Source organism: Quercus robur, chromosome 5 (assembly GCF_932294415.1).
Source record: "Quercus robur chromosome 5, dhQueRobu3.1, whole genome shotgun sequence".
NCBI classification, from domain to species: Eukaryota; Viridiplantae; Streptophyta; class Magnoliopsida; order Fagales; family Fagaceae; genus Quercus; species Quercus robur.
In genome coordinates, this window is record NC_065538.1 from 52768489 (window position 1) to 52785336 (window position 16848).

The window sequence follows — 16848 nt, forward strand, 5'->3', positions numbered from 1 at the left end:
ATTATCACAAACCCATAATTTATTCCCCAAATCCAAGCAAAGAAAGAATCACAATTAGATTTATTTCCTCTATTCAAAAGGGCCGAGGAGCTAAAGTCTAGAGTCTAGACCACGTGTACAGCAAACGTATGGAAATGCTTAGACTTTAATTTATTCTTATTATTTTTTTTATAATTAAAAAAAAAAAATAAAAAAACGCACTCCGTGACGGTATCCCTCTCTTTAAGCGGGGGCAAATCCCTTGAACATAGAGATAGCCCACCAAAGCAATACACGTCACACACTACAAACAATGAAAGTCGCTCTAAAGCCTCAAAACAATTAACACACACAAACAAAACAATGGTCTCTGTTTCCATGTAAGTACAGGAGAAAAAGCTAACGAACAAACAACATCAATATCACACAGACCCTCAATCATATATTTTTCTTATCGGCCCAATGAAGCTCAAACCCAGTCAATGCCTTTTATTCATTGGTCCATTTGTTCATTAATTAACCACCATCCAATTTTTTATTTATCAACCATAATGTATATTTTTGTGAAGGTCTCGTTGATACTTCTTCTAGTATTTTAAACAAAAATATCTACTATTCAAATTCTCAAATTATATATAAATATTTTAAAGTATGAATTACAATTTATACCTTTAAAGTTTGGTATATTTTTTAATTTTCTCTTTAAAGCTTCGAAATTTAGATTAATACTGCTAAGGTTACTTATTATTTGAATGTAAGCTCTTTCATTCATGCACTAGGTGTCTCTTAAATCGTCAAACATTAGCTACATTCAAACTCAGCCACCGATCCCACACTAGCAAAGCCAACTATAACCAACAAAAGCCCAAATGCGCTGTTTGTGTTGGGAAAAAGAAATATGAAAAGTAAGAGGAACCTATGTGTTTATGTTGGGGTTGGGGGTGGGGGTGGAGGGGAAGAGAGGTGATATTAGGTGTTTCGGATGCATGCATCCTCCCACTCACATCAAGGTGGACCCCACACTCGCGTGTTTGTGTGGGAGAAAGAAATATGAAAAGTAAGAGAAACTTATATGTCTCATGTGAGTGGAAGGATGCATGTATCTGAAACACCTTATATTTTCTCGTCGGGGGGAGGGAGGGGGGAGAAACATTAAAAGTAAGAGAATGAACAACTAAACAAGAGTGGGATGTAGTTAATAATGAAAGTACTCTAAAACCAAATAACTCATCATTCAAATATTTTTAATTTTTACAAGAACAGTTACAAGAACAATATTATGTTTGTTCTTAAATTTTACAAAACCCTATTTTTTTTTTGAATGACCCTAACTTTTAGATATTGTTGTTGTTGTTGTTTTTTTTTTTTTAATTTATTTTTTTTAAAGAAATGTTTTTCTTGTTGTGAGAGGAGGGGACATAAAATGCTCTCATTGCCATGACGGAGCGAATCCAGGTACACAAAGACTGAAGACACTTTTCAAATCGCGTGTACGAATTTAAATTTGAGTCAAACCACAAATGTGTTTACTATAATTATCCCTTAACAATAAAAAAAACCTCTATAAAAAAAAAAAAAAAGAAAAAAAAGAAAAAACCCCAAAGAGTAATTTTCAACACGGTTCCACGAGATCCCAAAAAATCCGAAGCAGAAAGAAACGCTTTCATACTTTCCAACTTGGTTGGTTCTCTCTATCTTTCACACTCTATCACTTTCATTTCTTAGTTTAAAAAAATGTTATTTTATTTTTTTATTATTTTTAACTTTAATAATACACTTACAAAGCTATTTTAAATTTATGTGGGGTTGAAATTTTAATTAGCAAGTTGTTGGGGGTGGTGGCAGTGTTACTTGCGCTCCAAGTTTCGTGATTAGAAATTTATGGAAATTAAAATGCTACAGTTGACGACTCGTCAAAATGGATGAGTATTCCAAACTAATAATAACAGAAAGAGAAATGAAAGTGCTTCCCTGTTTTGTTTGTTTTGGGTGTTTTTATTATTTTTATATATATTTAGAAATAGTATATACATGACCTGCCAACTGTTTCTCTTTCAAAAACTCCGCAATTTTGGCTAAGGGTTTTTGTTCTTTTTGCTTGGGCAAAACGACAACTTGGGTTGAATTTATCTCTCGATTTCGTCCCTGTTGTCGTTCCGTTTTTTTAGTTCTTGATTCCGCGTGTTACAAGCTTTCTCGGCTGACTTCACTGCCAACTGTGTGTCTCTCGACTTGTTCAGAGGTTATTGTAGCTCAATAAAACCGGTATGGTCTTTTTTTATTTTTCAGGTGGATTAATTTAAATAAGGGTTCTGCGTTTTATTGGATTTTGAGAATTTCATTGCGTGGAATTAAGGTTTTTATGATTCAGTGTTTGGTTTCAATTCCAATTGATGTGGGACAAAAAGGGTTATTTTGTGTTGGTTGAATTTGAAGCTTGGGGTTAAGATAAAAGGGGTTTTTTTTTTTTTTTGGAAGAAAAATAGGGATAAAAGGGTTTTTTGCAATTGGGGTTTTGCCTCTGAACATATATGCAAGGAGATTGATTGGGAATTTGGTTTGATTTGAGTGAATTTTTGTGGGTATTGAGTCGGTTGATGACTGGGTTGTGGATTTTGAGTTTTGGGGTTTAAGGTGTGTGAGTGTGAATTGGGAAATTACAATGGATGAAGGTCAGGGCGGTTCGAATTCGTTGCCTCCGTTCCTTACAAAGACGTATGAGATGGTAGATGATCCCTCCACGGATTCAGTTGTGTCGTGGAGCGCAAATAACAAAAGCTTTATTGTGTGGAATCCACCGGAGTTCGCGAGGGATTTGTTGCCAAGGTTCTTTAAGCACAATAACTTCTCAAGCTTCATTAGACAGCTCAATACATATGTAAGCCAATCCATTTTTCACTAGTCTTGTCTGAATATATTGTTTTCATTTTTTATTTTTTATTTTTTGGGTTTTCAGTTATTCTTGTTTAAGTTGAATTGAGTTTTGTTATGTATTTGAACAGGGTTTTAGGAAAATTGATCCGGAACAATGGGAATTTGCGAATGAGGAATTTATAAGAGGCCAGCCACACCTGTTAAAAAACATACACAGACGAAAACCTGTTCATAGCCATTCATTACAGAATTTACAGGGACAAGGGAGTGCTTCTCCTATGTCTGAATCAGAAAGACAGAGTTTGAAGGAGGAGATTGAGGGACTTAAACATGAGAGAGAACGGCTTCTTTTGGAGTTACAGAGGCATGAAGAGGAGAGGCAAGGATTCGAGATGCAAGTCCAGTTATACAAGGAGCGTTTGCAGCATGTGGAACGCCAGCAACAAAAGATGATGTCTTCTGTAGCTCAAGTCTTGCGGAAACCAGGGCTTCCTTTGAATCTTGTGACACAATTGGAAAATCATGATAGAAAGAGAAGGTTGCCAAGAATCGGTTACATCTATGATGAAGCCAGCATTGAAGATACTCAGATGGGGACTTCCCAAACTGTACCTGGAGAAAGTGGGGTGAGTGCTTGTGCTTTGACATCGAATGTGGAGCCATTTGAGCACGTGCGGTCATCATTGTTTGTTTGGGAGAATCTTCTACGTGATGTTAGTGAAACTGTCATGAAATTTAATTCGAACCCGGATTTAGATGAATCTACTAGTTGTGATGAGAGCCCCACCATATCTTGTGTACAGCTGAATGTTGATGTCAGGCCTAAATCCCCTGGAATTGACATGAACTCTGAGCCTGCAACTGCTGCTGTGCCGGAGCCCGTTGAGCCCGATGCCTCAAAAGAACAGGGACTTGTTACTACTACTGTGCCAACTGGGGTCAATGATGTATTCTGGGAACAGTTCTTGACTGAGAATCCTGGTGCAGCTGACACACAGGAGGTTCAGTCAGAAAGAAAGGAATCAATGGCAGAAAGAATGAAGCAGGACCTGGTGATGATGACAAATTATAGCAGGGTATCAGGGATGTAAATAACCTTGCCAAGCAGATGGGGGCATCTTACTCCTACAGAGAGAACTTGGTATCAGTTTATTTTTTTCCCGGCTTTTGATGCCCCAGTGGCTCACTTGTAATAATTTAGGTATGAAATGGTTTGTTCTCATTATAAATAGATATCCTTTGTTTATAGTTCATTGTTTTTGGTTCTATATCGACTTGGCTAAACTTGCCTGGCTTATCCAGATTTGTTCATTTCAATTATACTTCATCTGATATTGACATTTAACATTGATTTTAGCAGTTTTGTGAACTCTTCTTGTTGACCTCAACATTATGTGAAGGCCATGTATCCTACTTTATAATGCATACACAAAAAACACACATTGACATAGGACTTCCCCTCCCATCTGCAAAGCCCAGACTCTAAATCCACCCCACCACTAATACTAATATTCTGCATAACTTTCATACAGTCAACTACTGTGGTTATCTACTGGCTTTTCTGAAAGGTAGATTGCAGGAGGAGTGGGAGATGTTTACCAAGTGACTTTCAACTATAATAGTTGGAATTTTCCCGTTATGTGTTACAGTGGAGATGGAGAGGTGTAATCATGTATTGATTTCTTTTAATGAAGTTTCCATAACATGCTAGGGTGGAGTTGTCTGAAATTAATTGATATGCTATTGTACAACACCTCCCATCCCATTCCATTGACACACCCCCCCCCCCCCCCCCCCCCCTCCTTTTTTTTTTCTCAAAAAAAGAAAAAAAGAAAGAGGAATGTGGTAGACTTTCTTTCCCTCTTTAACACTACATAGTTTTGTTATCTTAATAATTCCATATTATTCTGGAACCCATTCTCACCTTTTGCTACATTTGGAGGCTGTTTCACTCGTCATTTCTCATGGATTCTGCAGCTTTTGGAATAAAGCCATGTTGGCTAATGCTGTGGACACAAAAGCACATAAAATATAAGATGGCATGGAATAATGAGCTTGAAAAAGGGTATCTGACATAGTTTTCAGCACCAAAAATAAGAATCTGATATTATGTGTGGCTAAAGATACTGATGTAGAGAAAAGTGCTGATGTTCTTCTTGTTGTATATTCTCGAATATCATGTCCTGGATATGAAGAGTCAAGATTTGTGAAGTACCTTAAATCCATTTGATGTCATTGCTATCATGTTGCTAGCCTTAGTCAGGCCTTAGTTAGGCTTGGGAAACTGACCACTATTTCTAGCATACAGTATTGAATCATCTTTCTGTTAGATGTGATGGCATTACTTGATCTTCTTTACCACGAGAACCAAGGTAAGAATTCTCATTCCCCAACTTCTTGTAATAATTGAATTATCAAAAATAAAATAAAATATGTGATATCCACAAACTTCTCTTCTCTGAGTTTTTGTGTGAATTATGGCATTGTGCAAAACATGAGTTGATTCAACTGAGGTAATGAAAAAAATGTAGAGGAAGACCAAAAATAATATTAGTAAAAGTAATTAAAAAAGGACATGTTAATTAAGGATGTAACATAAACTATGACTTCAAATAGAATAAAATGGAGGAAAATAATGCATGTGGCTGACTATGACTAAGCGGTTGAGGATATGTAGCCAACCCCAAAAAATTTAGGACTAAGACTTTGTTGTTGTAAACTATTGTGCAAAGAACATACTATGATCATGTGAGAGTGAGGTGGGCTCCGAGAGTCTCTAGTATTTATATTTTGTTAAATCTTTGTCATTTAACATGTTTGATCTTGATTTTTAATATTGGCTAACTCCTCAGGTAAATGACAATGTTTTTAATTTGGAAATAAAATGGGGGCTTCCCAATTTAATATGTGATTGCCAAGTGTATGCAAGTGCCTTGAACATAAATTTTGGTCTTACATCTTGTAAACACTTAATACAATTACTTATATATATATATATATTAAATGACAATGTTTTTAATTTGTAAATAAAATGGGGGCTCCCCAATTTAATATGTGATTGCCAAGTGTATGCATGTGCCTTGAACATAAGTTTTGGTCTTACATCTTTTAAACACTTAATACAATTACTTTATATATATATATAAATATATATATATATATATAATGCCCTCAGAATGAGTGTGTGTTGTGGGGTGTGTGCTGAGTCCCACATCGGGCATATAATGGGATGATTTAGGTTTTATTAACAACTACAAGCAACCTCACTTGTGATTACACTGATTCTTTTGAAGTATAGTGCAAATGTAGCTAGTGCTTTTCCTTGGGTTGTTATATATATGTGTGTGTGTGCGCGCGCGTGCATGCTCACACTTTCTTAACTATCATTGTCATCTTTTGTTATTTAGCCAATTATCCTTCCATGCAAGGAGTCTCAATTCTGGCCTTTCCATTACTGAAGCCTAAAAAGCAATTTTGGCCAATTCTCTTTGACTGTGATAGTTTCCATATGGGTATAATTACAATGAAGCTAATGCTTTTAATATGTTTATTTTGTTTTCATTTATTTTCAACCAATGACAGAGAGTTTCTTATCAGTGTAATGTATTGCAATCCTGATGTAGTCCAGCATGCTCAGATTCATATAATTGACCAATGATATTAGATCCGGCCAATCCACATGCAAATGTGAACTAGTTTCTTCTAAATTTTATTGACATGTGACAATCTTTTTATGCTACTAATCTACCTAGATATTATGCATGGTAATGAATAGCATAAAATATCATACAAATTTTAAATAAGATTTCTTTACCGCACTTTCTTATATTATCTAATAATATCATTACTTGAACTTCCTTGATTAGTTCTATGAAAGAAATAACTATTGGGTACGGAATCAGTATATGCTATGAGTGTGTTTGGACTTTACAGAAATGGTCTTGCAGTTGTTTTGAGTGAAGGATGGTGATGCTTCTACCCAGGTTCCAAACTAGATCTAAAATTTTGCGATTTGTATAATCAGTGATGGTACATGATATACATCTGAAGGATTCTTCTGGCATAGGGGTCTTGACTCCTTAGAAGATTATGTACTGAAGTTACTGAACCACAGCTAAGTTAGGTGCAAGATGGCTATTTGGAAGTAACCTCTGTTATACTTTTGAGATTACTAAGGTGAAGTTCTGCTTTAGTTTTGAAATTATTTTTAGAGAATATCCACTTTGTGATTCAATCAGAAGTTTGATTGATGATAAACACAAGATGCATTGATGTTATTAGATGTGTGTGTTTACTTGCCTTATACCTACAAATATTTGGAATAGAAAGAAAGAGATTACTTGATCCATCTCCTAGAGGGCCACTAACCAGTGCTGGTCCCTCTTAAATAAGGTCCTGGAAGGGGTGACAGAGATATGGTTCTACCTTTCAGCATTTTTGTATAAAGTTCCCACTTTCAAGACTAAAACCTACTTGCTTGTGCTTGACAGCCTGAGATTTTTACTACCATACCAGATTATGGCCTTGACTTGATACATCTAATGCTTGTTTAAAATGATGTTGGGAGTAGTCAAGCGGCTTTAAGCCTGATGAGTATCTTTTTTATTTATCTTTCACGTGGGTATGAATGGAAAAGGCAATTGGTCTGTCTGTAATGGTATATGCTTGGATTATTTAGCTCTCATCAGCTTGTATGCCTCATTAATTTTCATTTTGATTGGAAGCGCCCCTCCTTGATAGGAGGTGCTAAGAGACTGTTGTAGAGTGCATGTATTACCAACTTTTGAGTTGCAATAGACATATATAATTCATGTTGTCTGCTTAGTAATTAGAAATTTAGATGATTGAAATAGTAGACAATCTAAATTTCAATTTTCTACAGAAAGTCATTTTAAAGTGCACTAGCAGGTGAGGAAAGATAAATTGTTAAATCTCCTCAAGATGGGACTATTTGAGATGTTTTAACTGCCAAGAAGTTGTCTATCTATATTTAACAAGTGCTGAATAATATATCCATATAACAATTATAAATTTTGCTGTTGGGTACTTCTTTTCTGGATATTTTGTATGCTGCCAGTGTTCATAGGACTGGTGATGACAGGAAAAATGATGTAGTCACCTTCTGAAAAACATAATTTTGAGGTCAGATCTTTGTATCTGGTGTTAAGGGAAGGACTGAGTTCTTTCCTTGGCAAAGCATTTGGCAGATGAAGGCTTTACCTAGAGTGGCCTTCTTTTCTTGGTCAGTGGCTCTGGGGAGAATCCTAGCAATGGAAAATCTCTAGAATCATAAAAAAGGTGGTTTTGGAGTGGTGTGTATGTATAAGAGCAATGCTGAGACAGTTATAATTGCTGTTCGATGGCTAGAGAATTATAATTGCTTATGCTTTCCCTTTTTGGGGTTGCATGGGTTATTCCAAATATGGTGGTTGGTTTGTTTGCTTGTTGGAATGGGAGACATTGTATATAGAGGTAGTATGATTTGGAAGGTGGTAGCTTCTGTGTGTTTGTGGAGGGAGTGGAATGCTCACATTTTTTAAAATGAAGAAAATTTTGACAGGTTTGGAATTGTTCACAACTATTTGTTTTTCTTTTAATTCCTTTGAATTTTAGATCTTCATTTCAGAATTCAGTTATTGGTTTTTTTTTTTTTTCCTTCACAATTCCTTTTGTATTTTCTGTGCACTTCTGTTCCCATCTATGATTGATTAATAAATTATAGCTTTATTAGAAAAAAAAGGGATGTTTCTTTTTTCCTTTTAGGTGGGTATTATTATGTGATAGGGTTAGATAGCTCATGGCAGAATGCAGGCTCAATCTGGAAGCCTTAATTGGTAGTCAACAACATGGTTTTTAATCAGAAAGCAATCATTTGTTGACCTTAAATAGTGATAAGATTCTCAACTCAACTCAAGAAGGCCATAAATTTCAACTACTAATGTTCAGCTACATGAATCATTTGTCATTATTCAGCTTTGCAATGTGATGGCAAGCAATGCGTCTCCATTTCTTGACAGGCTCACTAAGATTACTTCTTGTTGAGGAAATTTTCCATCTGCTTTAATTATGTTTTTAAGAAGCCTCATTTGGACTATATGGGATTTGAAGTCAAGAGAACCAGAGAAAATAAGTTTTAGGTCAATTGAAGTTGGTAACTTGAAGTTTGTTGGTAATTTTTACTCTGTGTTTGGTTGATCATGAAACATTCTCCATTTTGTATTGAGTAAAAGAACTTATACTGTTCTTGGTCTGAGTTTTAGAGCTGAAAAATTGAACGAGGAAGATGAGACACATTTAGATAACTTATTCTGCTCTATTTTTGGTATATTAGGAGATAGCCTGGTCATACCTCATCAAAAAAATTGTCACTTATTAAAAAAAAAAAAAAAAAAACCTCATCAAATTGTTGATTTTGGCACTTGTTCTGAAGGTCTGAAGAAAACTCTTACCCTTTTTTTGATAAGTGATTTCTACCCTTGATTGTTGACAGCAGAAACGGCTGGCAATCCAACGTCATGAGGTCTCCTTTTAACCTAAGATTTTAGATGATTTTATTTTTGGCACTTATAATAATTTCTGGGAAATGGATAACTGAAAAGATTGATGTTTGGTTAGCTTTTTGTCTGTTGAGAAAGCATGTGCTGAAGCAGCTAGCATTTTTTTTTTTTAATTTCTTGGTTTACATTCCTCCTCTCCCACCCTTCTATCTCATTAAAAGTTTAAAACTTCTGATAAGAAGAGAGAAGAGGGGAAATTTTTCTAAAATGTTCTTTCTTTGACCATCTGTTCAGTCAGAAATATCCGTTTCAATGCCTATGGCTGAACAAGACTGGCTTCCAAATGCCCACTTACCATCGTAGAATATAGATGTATGTTTAATTGATGGCAATGCTTGAAGCTTTCTGTGTTAGGTTTTAAGATTATAGGTTGGCAAACAAATGAGCAAAATTGTTTTATTATGTACTTTTAGAGTCTTAGTACTTGCTAAATTTACTACCCAGAAGCTGGAATTCATTGTGCTGAATTTGTGATGTTTGACACCTGCTAGACTGATTGAAAATGTTTTCAACACCTATTTGATCTGTGTTTGACCGATCGAATATCTGTCCTCCAGAAAACCTGGCTCTCAAGTTTTCTTGATTCCAATTCGATTCATTTTCGACCAGTTGAGATTCTTGACATGTATAAAATTTCTGATGCTTGTCCAGATCAGTTTTTTCACTTCACAGTCTCTCATTCTTGATCTCTCTTTGACTTCTCTTCCCCAAAGAAATTTGTGTTGTCTTGTGGTCAATTTTTTTAGAAGGGTTTTCATTCTCTGTCACCAGTAAGTCTCTTTTGACCTATGCTTTTCAACTTTTTACATGATTTCATGCATTTCATGCTCATCAATTCTAGGGTTTCAAATTTAGAAATTGGGCTTTTGATTTAATTGGTTACAACTAATGAAATCACACTTTAATTGCTTCTTTATTCTTGATAGTAACGTGATTCCTATGTCTCTTTGCTAATCACATGATGATTTTGTGCAAAATTGGAAATTAGGGTTCATGTGTTCTTAGCAAAATTGGGGATTTTTGTTCTAATGGTTGATTGACTCAATTAAAAGTTGGAACTTATGCTTAATTGCTTAATATTGATTAATTGACCGTTGGGATGTTGTTTTTCAATTAAAACTTGTTTTTTTAGAGAAATTGGGTTGATCATACATCATATTTGTGTCTAGATTTTTTTTAAGCATATAGTTGTATTTAGGAAATTCATTTTAATTATGTTTATATCTCATGAGTGTTCTCTTTCTGCTCTTTGTATTTGTGTTTTTCTAGTTTCATTCACATGGCCATTAGAAAATCAAATCCTTGCAAATCCACTCATGGTTCATCTTCTCAAACCTCTCCTCTTGATGTTTTTAACATCACTCGTTTCAATTCTCTAGAAAACTTTAAAGAAAAATTTGGGGTGAACGAATCATTAAGGTTAATGAATTAGGTGAATCTTTTTCTAGAGTGTTTACTTCTAGGAACTGGTTGTCACTTTGTTATAATATTGTTTCTCCTCCTATTGATATTGTTAGAGAATTCTTTTCAAATGTTCAAGTTCGTTCTTCTAACAACTCTAATTTCTTAGAAGTTTGGCTTAGATTTAAATCTTTTAAGATTACTTCTAGAGTTATTTATGAGGTCTTAGTTGTGCCTTCGGTTTCTGATGTTGATTCTCCTTATTCTTCTACTTCTAAACCTTCCATAGATGATGTTTTAACACTTCTATGCGGTCATAATACCATTTGGGATGGTAGTGCAAATGTTCCTACTAGCATGCTTACTAATGAGTATGTTGTTCTTTATAGGACTGTTTGTCATAACATTTGGCCCATTTCTTATATTCACTTGTCACCACAGCTAGGCTTACATTTCTCTATGCTCTTATCACTGGTGCTTCTATCTGTTTTCCTACTATCTTTCTTCATACTATCTCTGTCATCACTCACTCAAATTCCAAGAAACAAGCCTTGATTTATCCTATTTTCCTTGGTAGGATCTTAGTCCATCTTGGCCTAGTGTTTGATCCTATTGCAGTTACTGTGAGGATATAAGGAGCAATTGGAGCATCATATTTTATAAAAAGGAAATGGTAAGGTTGCTTGAAAACGATCTAGAGTTGATGATGATGAGGCTATTCCTACTACTTCGAGCTCTTCTTCTGTTCATTCTATGTTAAAGAAAGTGCTTGATCTTCAAGCTACTCAAGGAGAGGTGATACAAATATTCATGACTACTCAAGTTGCACATGCACAGTTGTTGGGACACACTTGTGGCAGACTTGGATTCTTTGCGAGAGTTGACTTCCATGAGTTGCGACGTTCGTTGTTTCCCACACCACCTCCTACTTCAAGGTCTTCCTTTGTCCATTCCATATTGGAGATTATGCAATCCCTCATGACTACTTAGGTCGCACATGGAAAGTTATTGAACACACTTGTGTGAGACTTGGCTTCTTTGTGAGTTGACTTCCATGAGTTGCGGCATTTGTTGTTCCCCGTACCGCCTTCTGCACCTGCTGATTGATCGTTTGTCTTTGACAATATATGACAAAAAGGGGGAGTAGGTAGTTGTTGGTCTTAGGGGTAGTTGTAGTTTGATACATTGTGCTTATTTTTACACATGCTAATGGTTCATGCTTTGGAAGACTCAACAATTTTGCCACAAAAAAAAACACCCACCAAAATGTACATTTAGACCTTCAACATTACCTACAAAATTTATTATGAAAGTTGATTGACTTGAAACACAATTCAAAGAAAGGAAAAAAGAAGAAGAGAAAATACGGTAGATCATATAATTCATTGAAAAGTTTCTTATTATTACACTCTGTTTGTTTCAGCAAAAATATTTTCTTGAAAATGAGTCATTTTCCAAAAAATGTTTTCTATAAAATTATCTATTTTATTATGTTTGATAGTAACTTTAAATGAGTTGAAAAACAATCTTTTAATTTCCTTTATTTAGCTTACTGTGAGATAGAGTTGTTTTTCAAAAAAATTAGTGAAAAACAATCTCTAAAAATAAGCCATACTTTTTATGTTAACCATAAATAGTTTTCATTTGACTCATTTTTTATAATACTACCAAACACTGGAAAACGCGGAAAACAATCTTTATACAATGTTTTCCATTGAAACAAATGGAGCGTTAGAGTCTATGGATTAATGTTGAGCTGAAAAAAGGGGAAAATCATACACATAATTCTATATTTAATAAAATAGTAAATAAATAAGCACACACTTGGTAGTTACTACAAACACAAATATAATATACGATAACAATACAAAACCTGCAACACTAATATAAAGGAGTTACTCATTCAATGTCAATACTATTGAAGTATCATAAGTTATTAGTAGGAAAATGGTGAAACACAACTTACAAGCCTCTCTTATCTAACAATGCAAGTGTATTGAAAATGTTTTCAAACTCATACCATGTAATGAAATAATTGTAGAATAGGGCTGTCCAGATTGATCCGGTAACCCAACCCACCTGAAGAACCGACCGGACCCGACCCGAATCCGGCCGACCCGACTGCTCCGGCGGGTCGGTGGCGGGTCTTCACTACCAGAAACCGATTCCGACGGGTCGGTTTCGGTTTTCCTCCTCTAAAACCCGAAAAACCTGAACCGACCGAAAGATTTCCAGATTCCGGCAAAAATTTCCAGATCCCGGCCAAAATTTCCAAAATCCGGCGATAATTTTCTAGAATCTGGCGAAGAAACCCAGATTCCGGCGATATTTCCCTTAGATCCAGTGAGATTTTGACCGGATCTGGAGAAATCTCATCAAATCCGATGAGATTTTTGCCGGATCTAAGGGAAATCTCGCCAGAATCTGGAAAACTATCGCTGAAATCTGCGTTTATTCGTCGGATCTGTGTTTTTTCATCGTTTTCTCGCTGTCTTAGATCTATGACTTCGATCGACTCGCCCGCCACCTGTTGATGGTCTGAACCATCTGACCCGATTACTCTGGCGGGTCAGCGGCGGGTGCATTTTTTTCTCACCCGATTCCGGGGGGTCGGTTTCGGGTTGGGCACAAACCTGACCCAGATCGACTCGCGGACAGCCCTATTATAGAATATGAACAAAAAAATTTTAGAAAGGGAGAAAAACTATCATACAAAATTCTAGATTTAATAAAACAGTAAATATGCACACACTTGCTAGTTGTTATAAAAACAAATTTAATATATGATAACAATACAAAACCTGCAACACTAATTAAAAAGAGTTACTCATTCAATGTCAATACCATAGAAGTATCATAAGTTATTAGTAGGAAAATGATGAAACACAACTTACAAGCCTCTCTCATTTAACAATGCAAGTATGCAACTGTTTTGAAAATGTTTTCAAACTCACACCATGTAATGAAATAGTTGCGCACAGAATACGAACCGCAAAATATTGAAAAGGGGAAAACCATCATACACATAATTCAATATTAAATGAAATAGTAAATAAGCACACACTTGCTAGTTGCTATAAACAAAAATTTAATATACAATAACAATACAAAACTTGCAACACTAATAAAAAAGAGTTACCCATTCAATATCAATACTATATAAGTATCATATGTTATCAGTAGGAAAATGGTGAAATACAACTTACAAGCCTCTCTCATCTAACAATGCAACTGTATTGAAAATGTTTTCAAACTCACACCATTTAATGAAATAGTTGCAGAATATGAACCACAAAATAGTGTATAAAAATTGCTTTTGGTTTTTCACAGTACAGGTATCAAAACAACAAATATTAAGTTGAAAGTCACAATCTATATATATATATATGTGTGTGTGTGGGAATAGTATCGAAAGATGCATCTTCAAACAAAATTTTGCTTTTAAAGATGCACACCCATTGAAAAAGGCAATGATAAACAAATTAATTTAAAGCATTCTTAAGTTCCTCCTTTTATTGAATTGACATTTCAGAAATGAACATCACTCAGAATATAATTCCATGGATTTAGAAAACTTTATGCAACAAACACAAAAGTATACCATTTTTGCCTAATCTAATAAACTTATGGAACTTTGTCTGGGAAAGCTCACTGTAGGACATTTTATCCCGGTGTTCATTATTCTTAACCTGAATAAAACATGAAAAGATAAATTGTATTGCAATAGATTGCAAACATATGTAAAAAGAAGTAAGTAATGATAAAACATCTAGTAGGAGTGTCAGAAATTGTATCTTTAAGCAAGAGCTATTATTGTAATTGGGCAAAGTTTGTAAAAGTATGTTTTATCATAGATTGTCGAAGGGGTAGCTTGTTAGGTTTTTAGCCTGGCAAGCACATGAGCAAAACTGTTTTATTATGTACTTAAAGAGTCTTAGTTGGGAACTATGCAAGGTGAAAGAAGGGGCGGGGGGGGGGGGGGGGAGGGGATGCATATAACATAATTTCAAGAAACATGGTTAAGACTTACAATCTATAGGCTTTGCCTTTACTGAACTATTTCTCTTCTCCTTAATCTCCAATGGATGATGCAACTAGTTTATACATAATTGTAGTGATTTTGAAGTGCTCCACCCCTTAAAAATTTCAATATAGATCCCAAAAAACTTTATCTTTTTTGGTGGTTTCTTGTTCATTCCCTTAACAAGTACAAAACATTTAGTTGCAAAGTGGCCACTAATCACTTGCACAGCTAGCTTTAGGCGTAGACCTAAGGCTCTCAATAGAAAAATATCCAAAATCTTAAAAGTGAGAGATAATTGGTGATTTGAAAAAAAGAAAGAAAGAAAGTATAGATGGGTTACAAATCTTATACCCTACTACAAGATGATCACTAAAATTGTGGGTATATAGAAATCCATTTTAATTGAAGCACAAATTGTTTCACACACAAAAAGAAACTAGTTTAGAACCACATGCATATGCACAGGAAAAAAAAAAAAAAAAAATACACATACACATCATATATATAAGTTTCTACCTAATAAACAATGCATGTTTATAGTATTATGTAAAAAAGTTAATAAATTTGAATTATTTTCAGCTAGATAAACAAAGGATATTGGAAAGCATAACTTTTCAAACTCTCTCTTCTTCTAATTTTAAATATAGAATTAGATATATGATTGAGTTTCTTATGATTCATTTATATTGGACTCATCATATTCTGTACTAAATTAACTTATTTGACATAGGTTAAAAAACTTAGATGGGAGATGTAGTACAAAATTAGACTTCAATTGAAATATAATTTAGATTTTCTTTTAGTTTTAACTATACATACATACATACATACATATACATATATATATATATATATATATATATATATATATATATATATATATATATGATGTTGTAAATGTGTTGAATTATCATTAACAATCATTTTGCCCTAATGGCTTGAGGGTTCAAGTTTTGCAAACAATTTCTCACACAATAGATTGTTAACTTTAGCTATCCAATCTCCCAAAAAGTCACACAACAAACAATGTCTCTGTCCACCATACATAATTGGAAATTAAATTTTAGCTTTCTTTCACCATTTATCACCCTAACCAAGATAAAGTAAAACTCATTTTTTAAACATAATAATTTTTCACATCTTTTTGTTAAATTTTACACTTAGTGTGTGTTTGTATTCACGTCCACGTTTCCCTGCTGCGTTTTTGTTCTTTTTTTTTTTTTTTTTTGTTTTCACGCATTTTGGGGTATTGCGGTTACTGTTCATTGAACAGTAACCGCAAATGCTGACTTTCTGCAGTGAACAGTGCACATGTGCACTGTTCATGGACCCACAAATTTCATTTTTTTTTATCAATTTTTTCATTAAAAATGGGTCCCACAGCACTATTCACACATTTAAAAATTCTTTTGCTATAGTGTTTTCAGTTTTCAGTTTTCAATTTCAGCAAAATAAGTTCTATCCAAACACACCCTTAAACCATGATATTTGATTCTCAAAATAAAATTTATTTGGTTCGTTTAACATTAATTCATCTAGTTATGTGTTTAATTCATCTTGACTTGGACAAATTAAGGTTATTAGGTGATTATTGTTAAGTAAAATTGCAATCATAGGAACAAATAACCTTAGTTTGTCCAGAACAGGTTACTTGGGCCCTAATTTGGTTTGGTTCATTTTAAATTCTAAAAGAAAAAGGAAAAAAGAAAGAAAGGAACAAATAGGAATCACTAGTTCAATCATCAAAACAAAAACTAGACTGGTTCAATTGATTCTAGAACAATTTGTTTCAGATGTCAAAATGTTGTAATTTTGGGCAAAACGTTGTTGGTTCCTCAAACAAAAATGACATTATTTTGTTAAAAATCAAACATATTTCACTTCCTTTGTAGGCAATGACGCTGTTTCAACTTTTAACCCAAACCCAACCCTACTATTCTCTCTCCTCTTATTCGACAGATTTATCACTCTCATTCAATAGATTTATCACTCTCTCTCTCTCTCTCTCAACCA

At 34.4% G+C, this 16848-nt stretch overlaps 1 protein-coding gene across 2 annotated transcripts; it reads left to right on the plus strand.

Moving 5' to 3' along the window:
* The first annotated feature begins 1937 nt into the window (after positions 1 to 1937).
* On the plus strand, positions 1938 to 7667 carry LOC126726315 (heat stress transcription factor A-4a-like). Of its 2 annotated transcripts, XR_007655792.1 has the most exons (3): positions 1938 to 2857; positions 2982 to 4054; positions 4831 to 7667. XR_007655792.1 is itself a non-coding variant. In XM_050431549.1 (2 exons), exons 1-2 carry the CDS (start codon positions 2642 to 2644, stop codon positions 3942 to 3944), a joined length of 1179 nt encoding a protein of 392 aa, XP_050287506.1. In that variant the 5' UTR covers positions 1938 to 2641; the 3' UTR covers positions 3945 to 4106. The 2 variants fall into 2 exon arrangements, 1 of the variants encoding a protein (XP_050287506.1); XM_050431549.1 differs by lacking the exon at positions 4831 to 7667 and having other exon boundaries at positions 2982 to 4106.
* The last annotated feature ends 9181 nt before the right edge of the window (positions 7668 to 16848 follow it).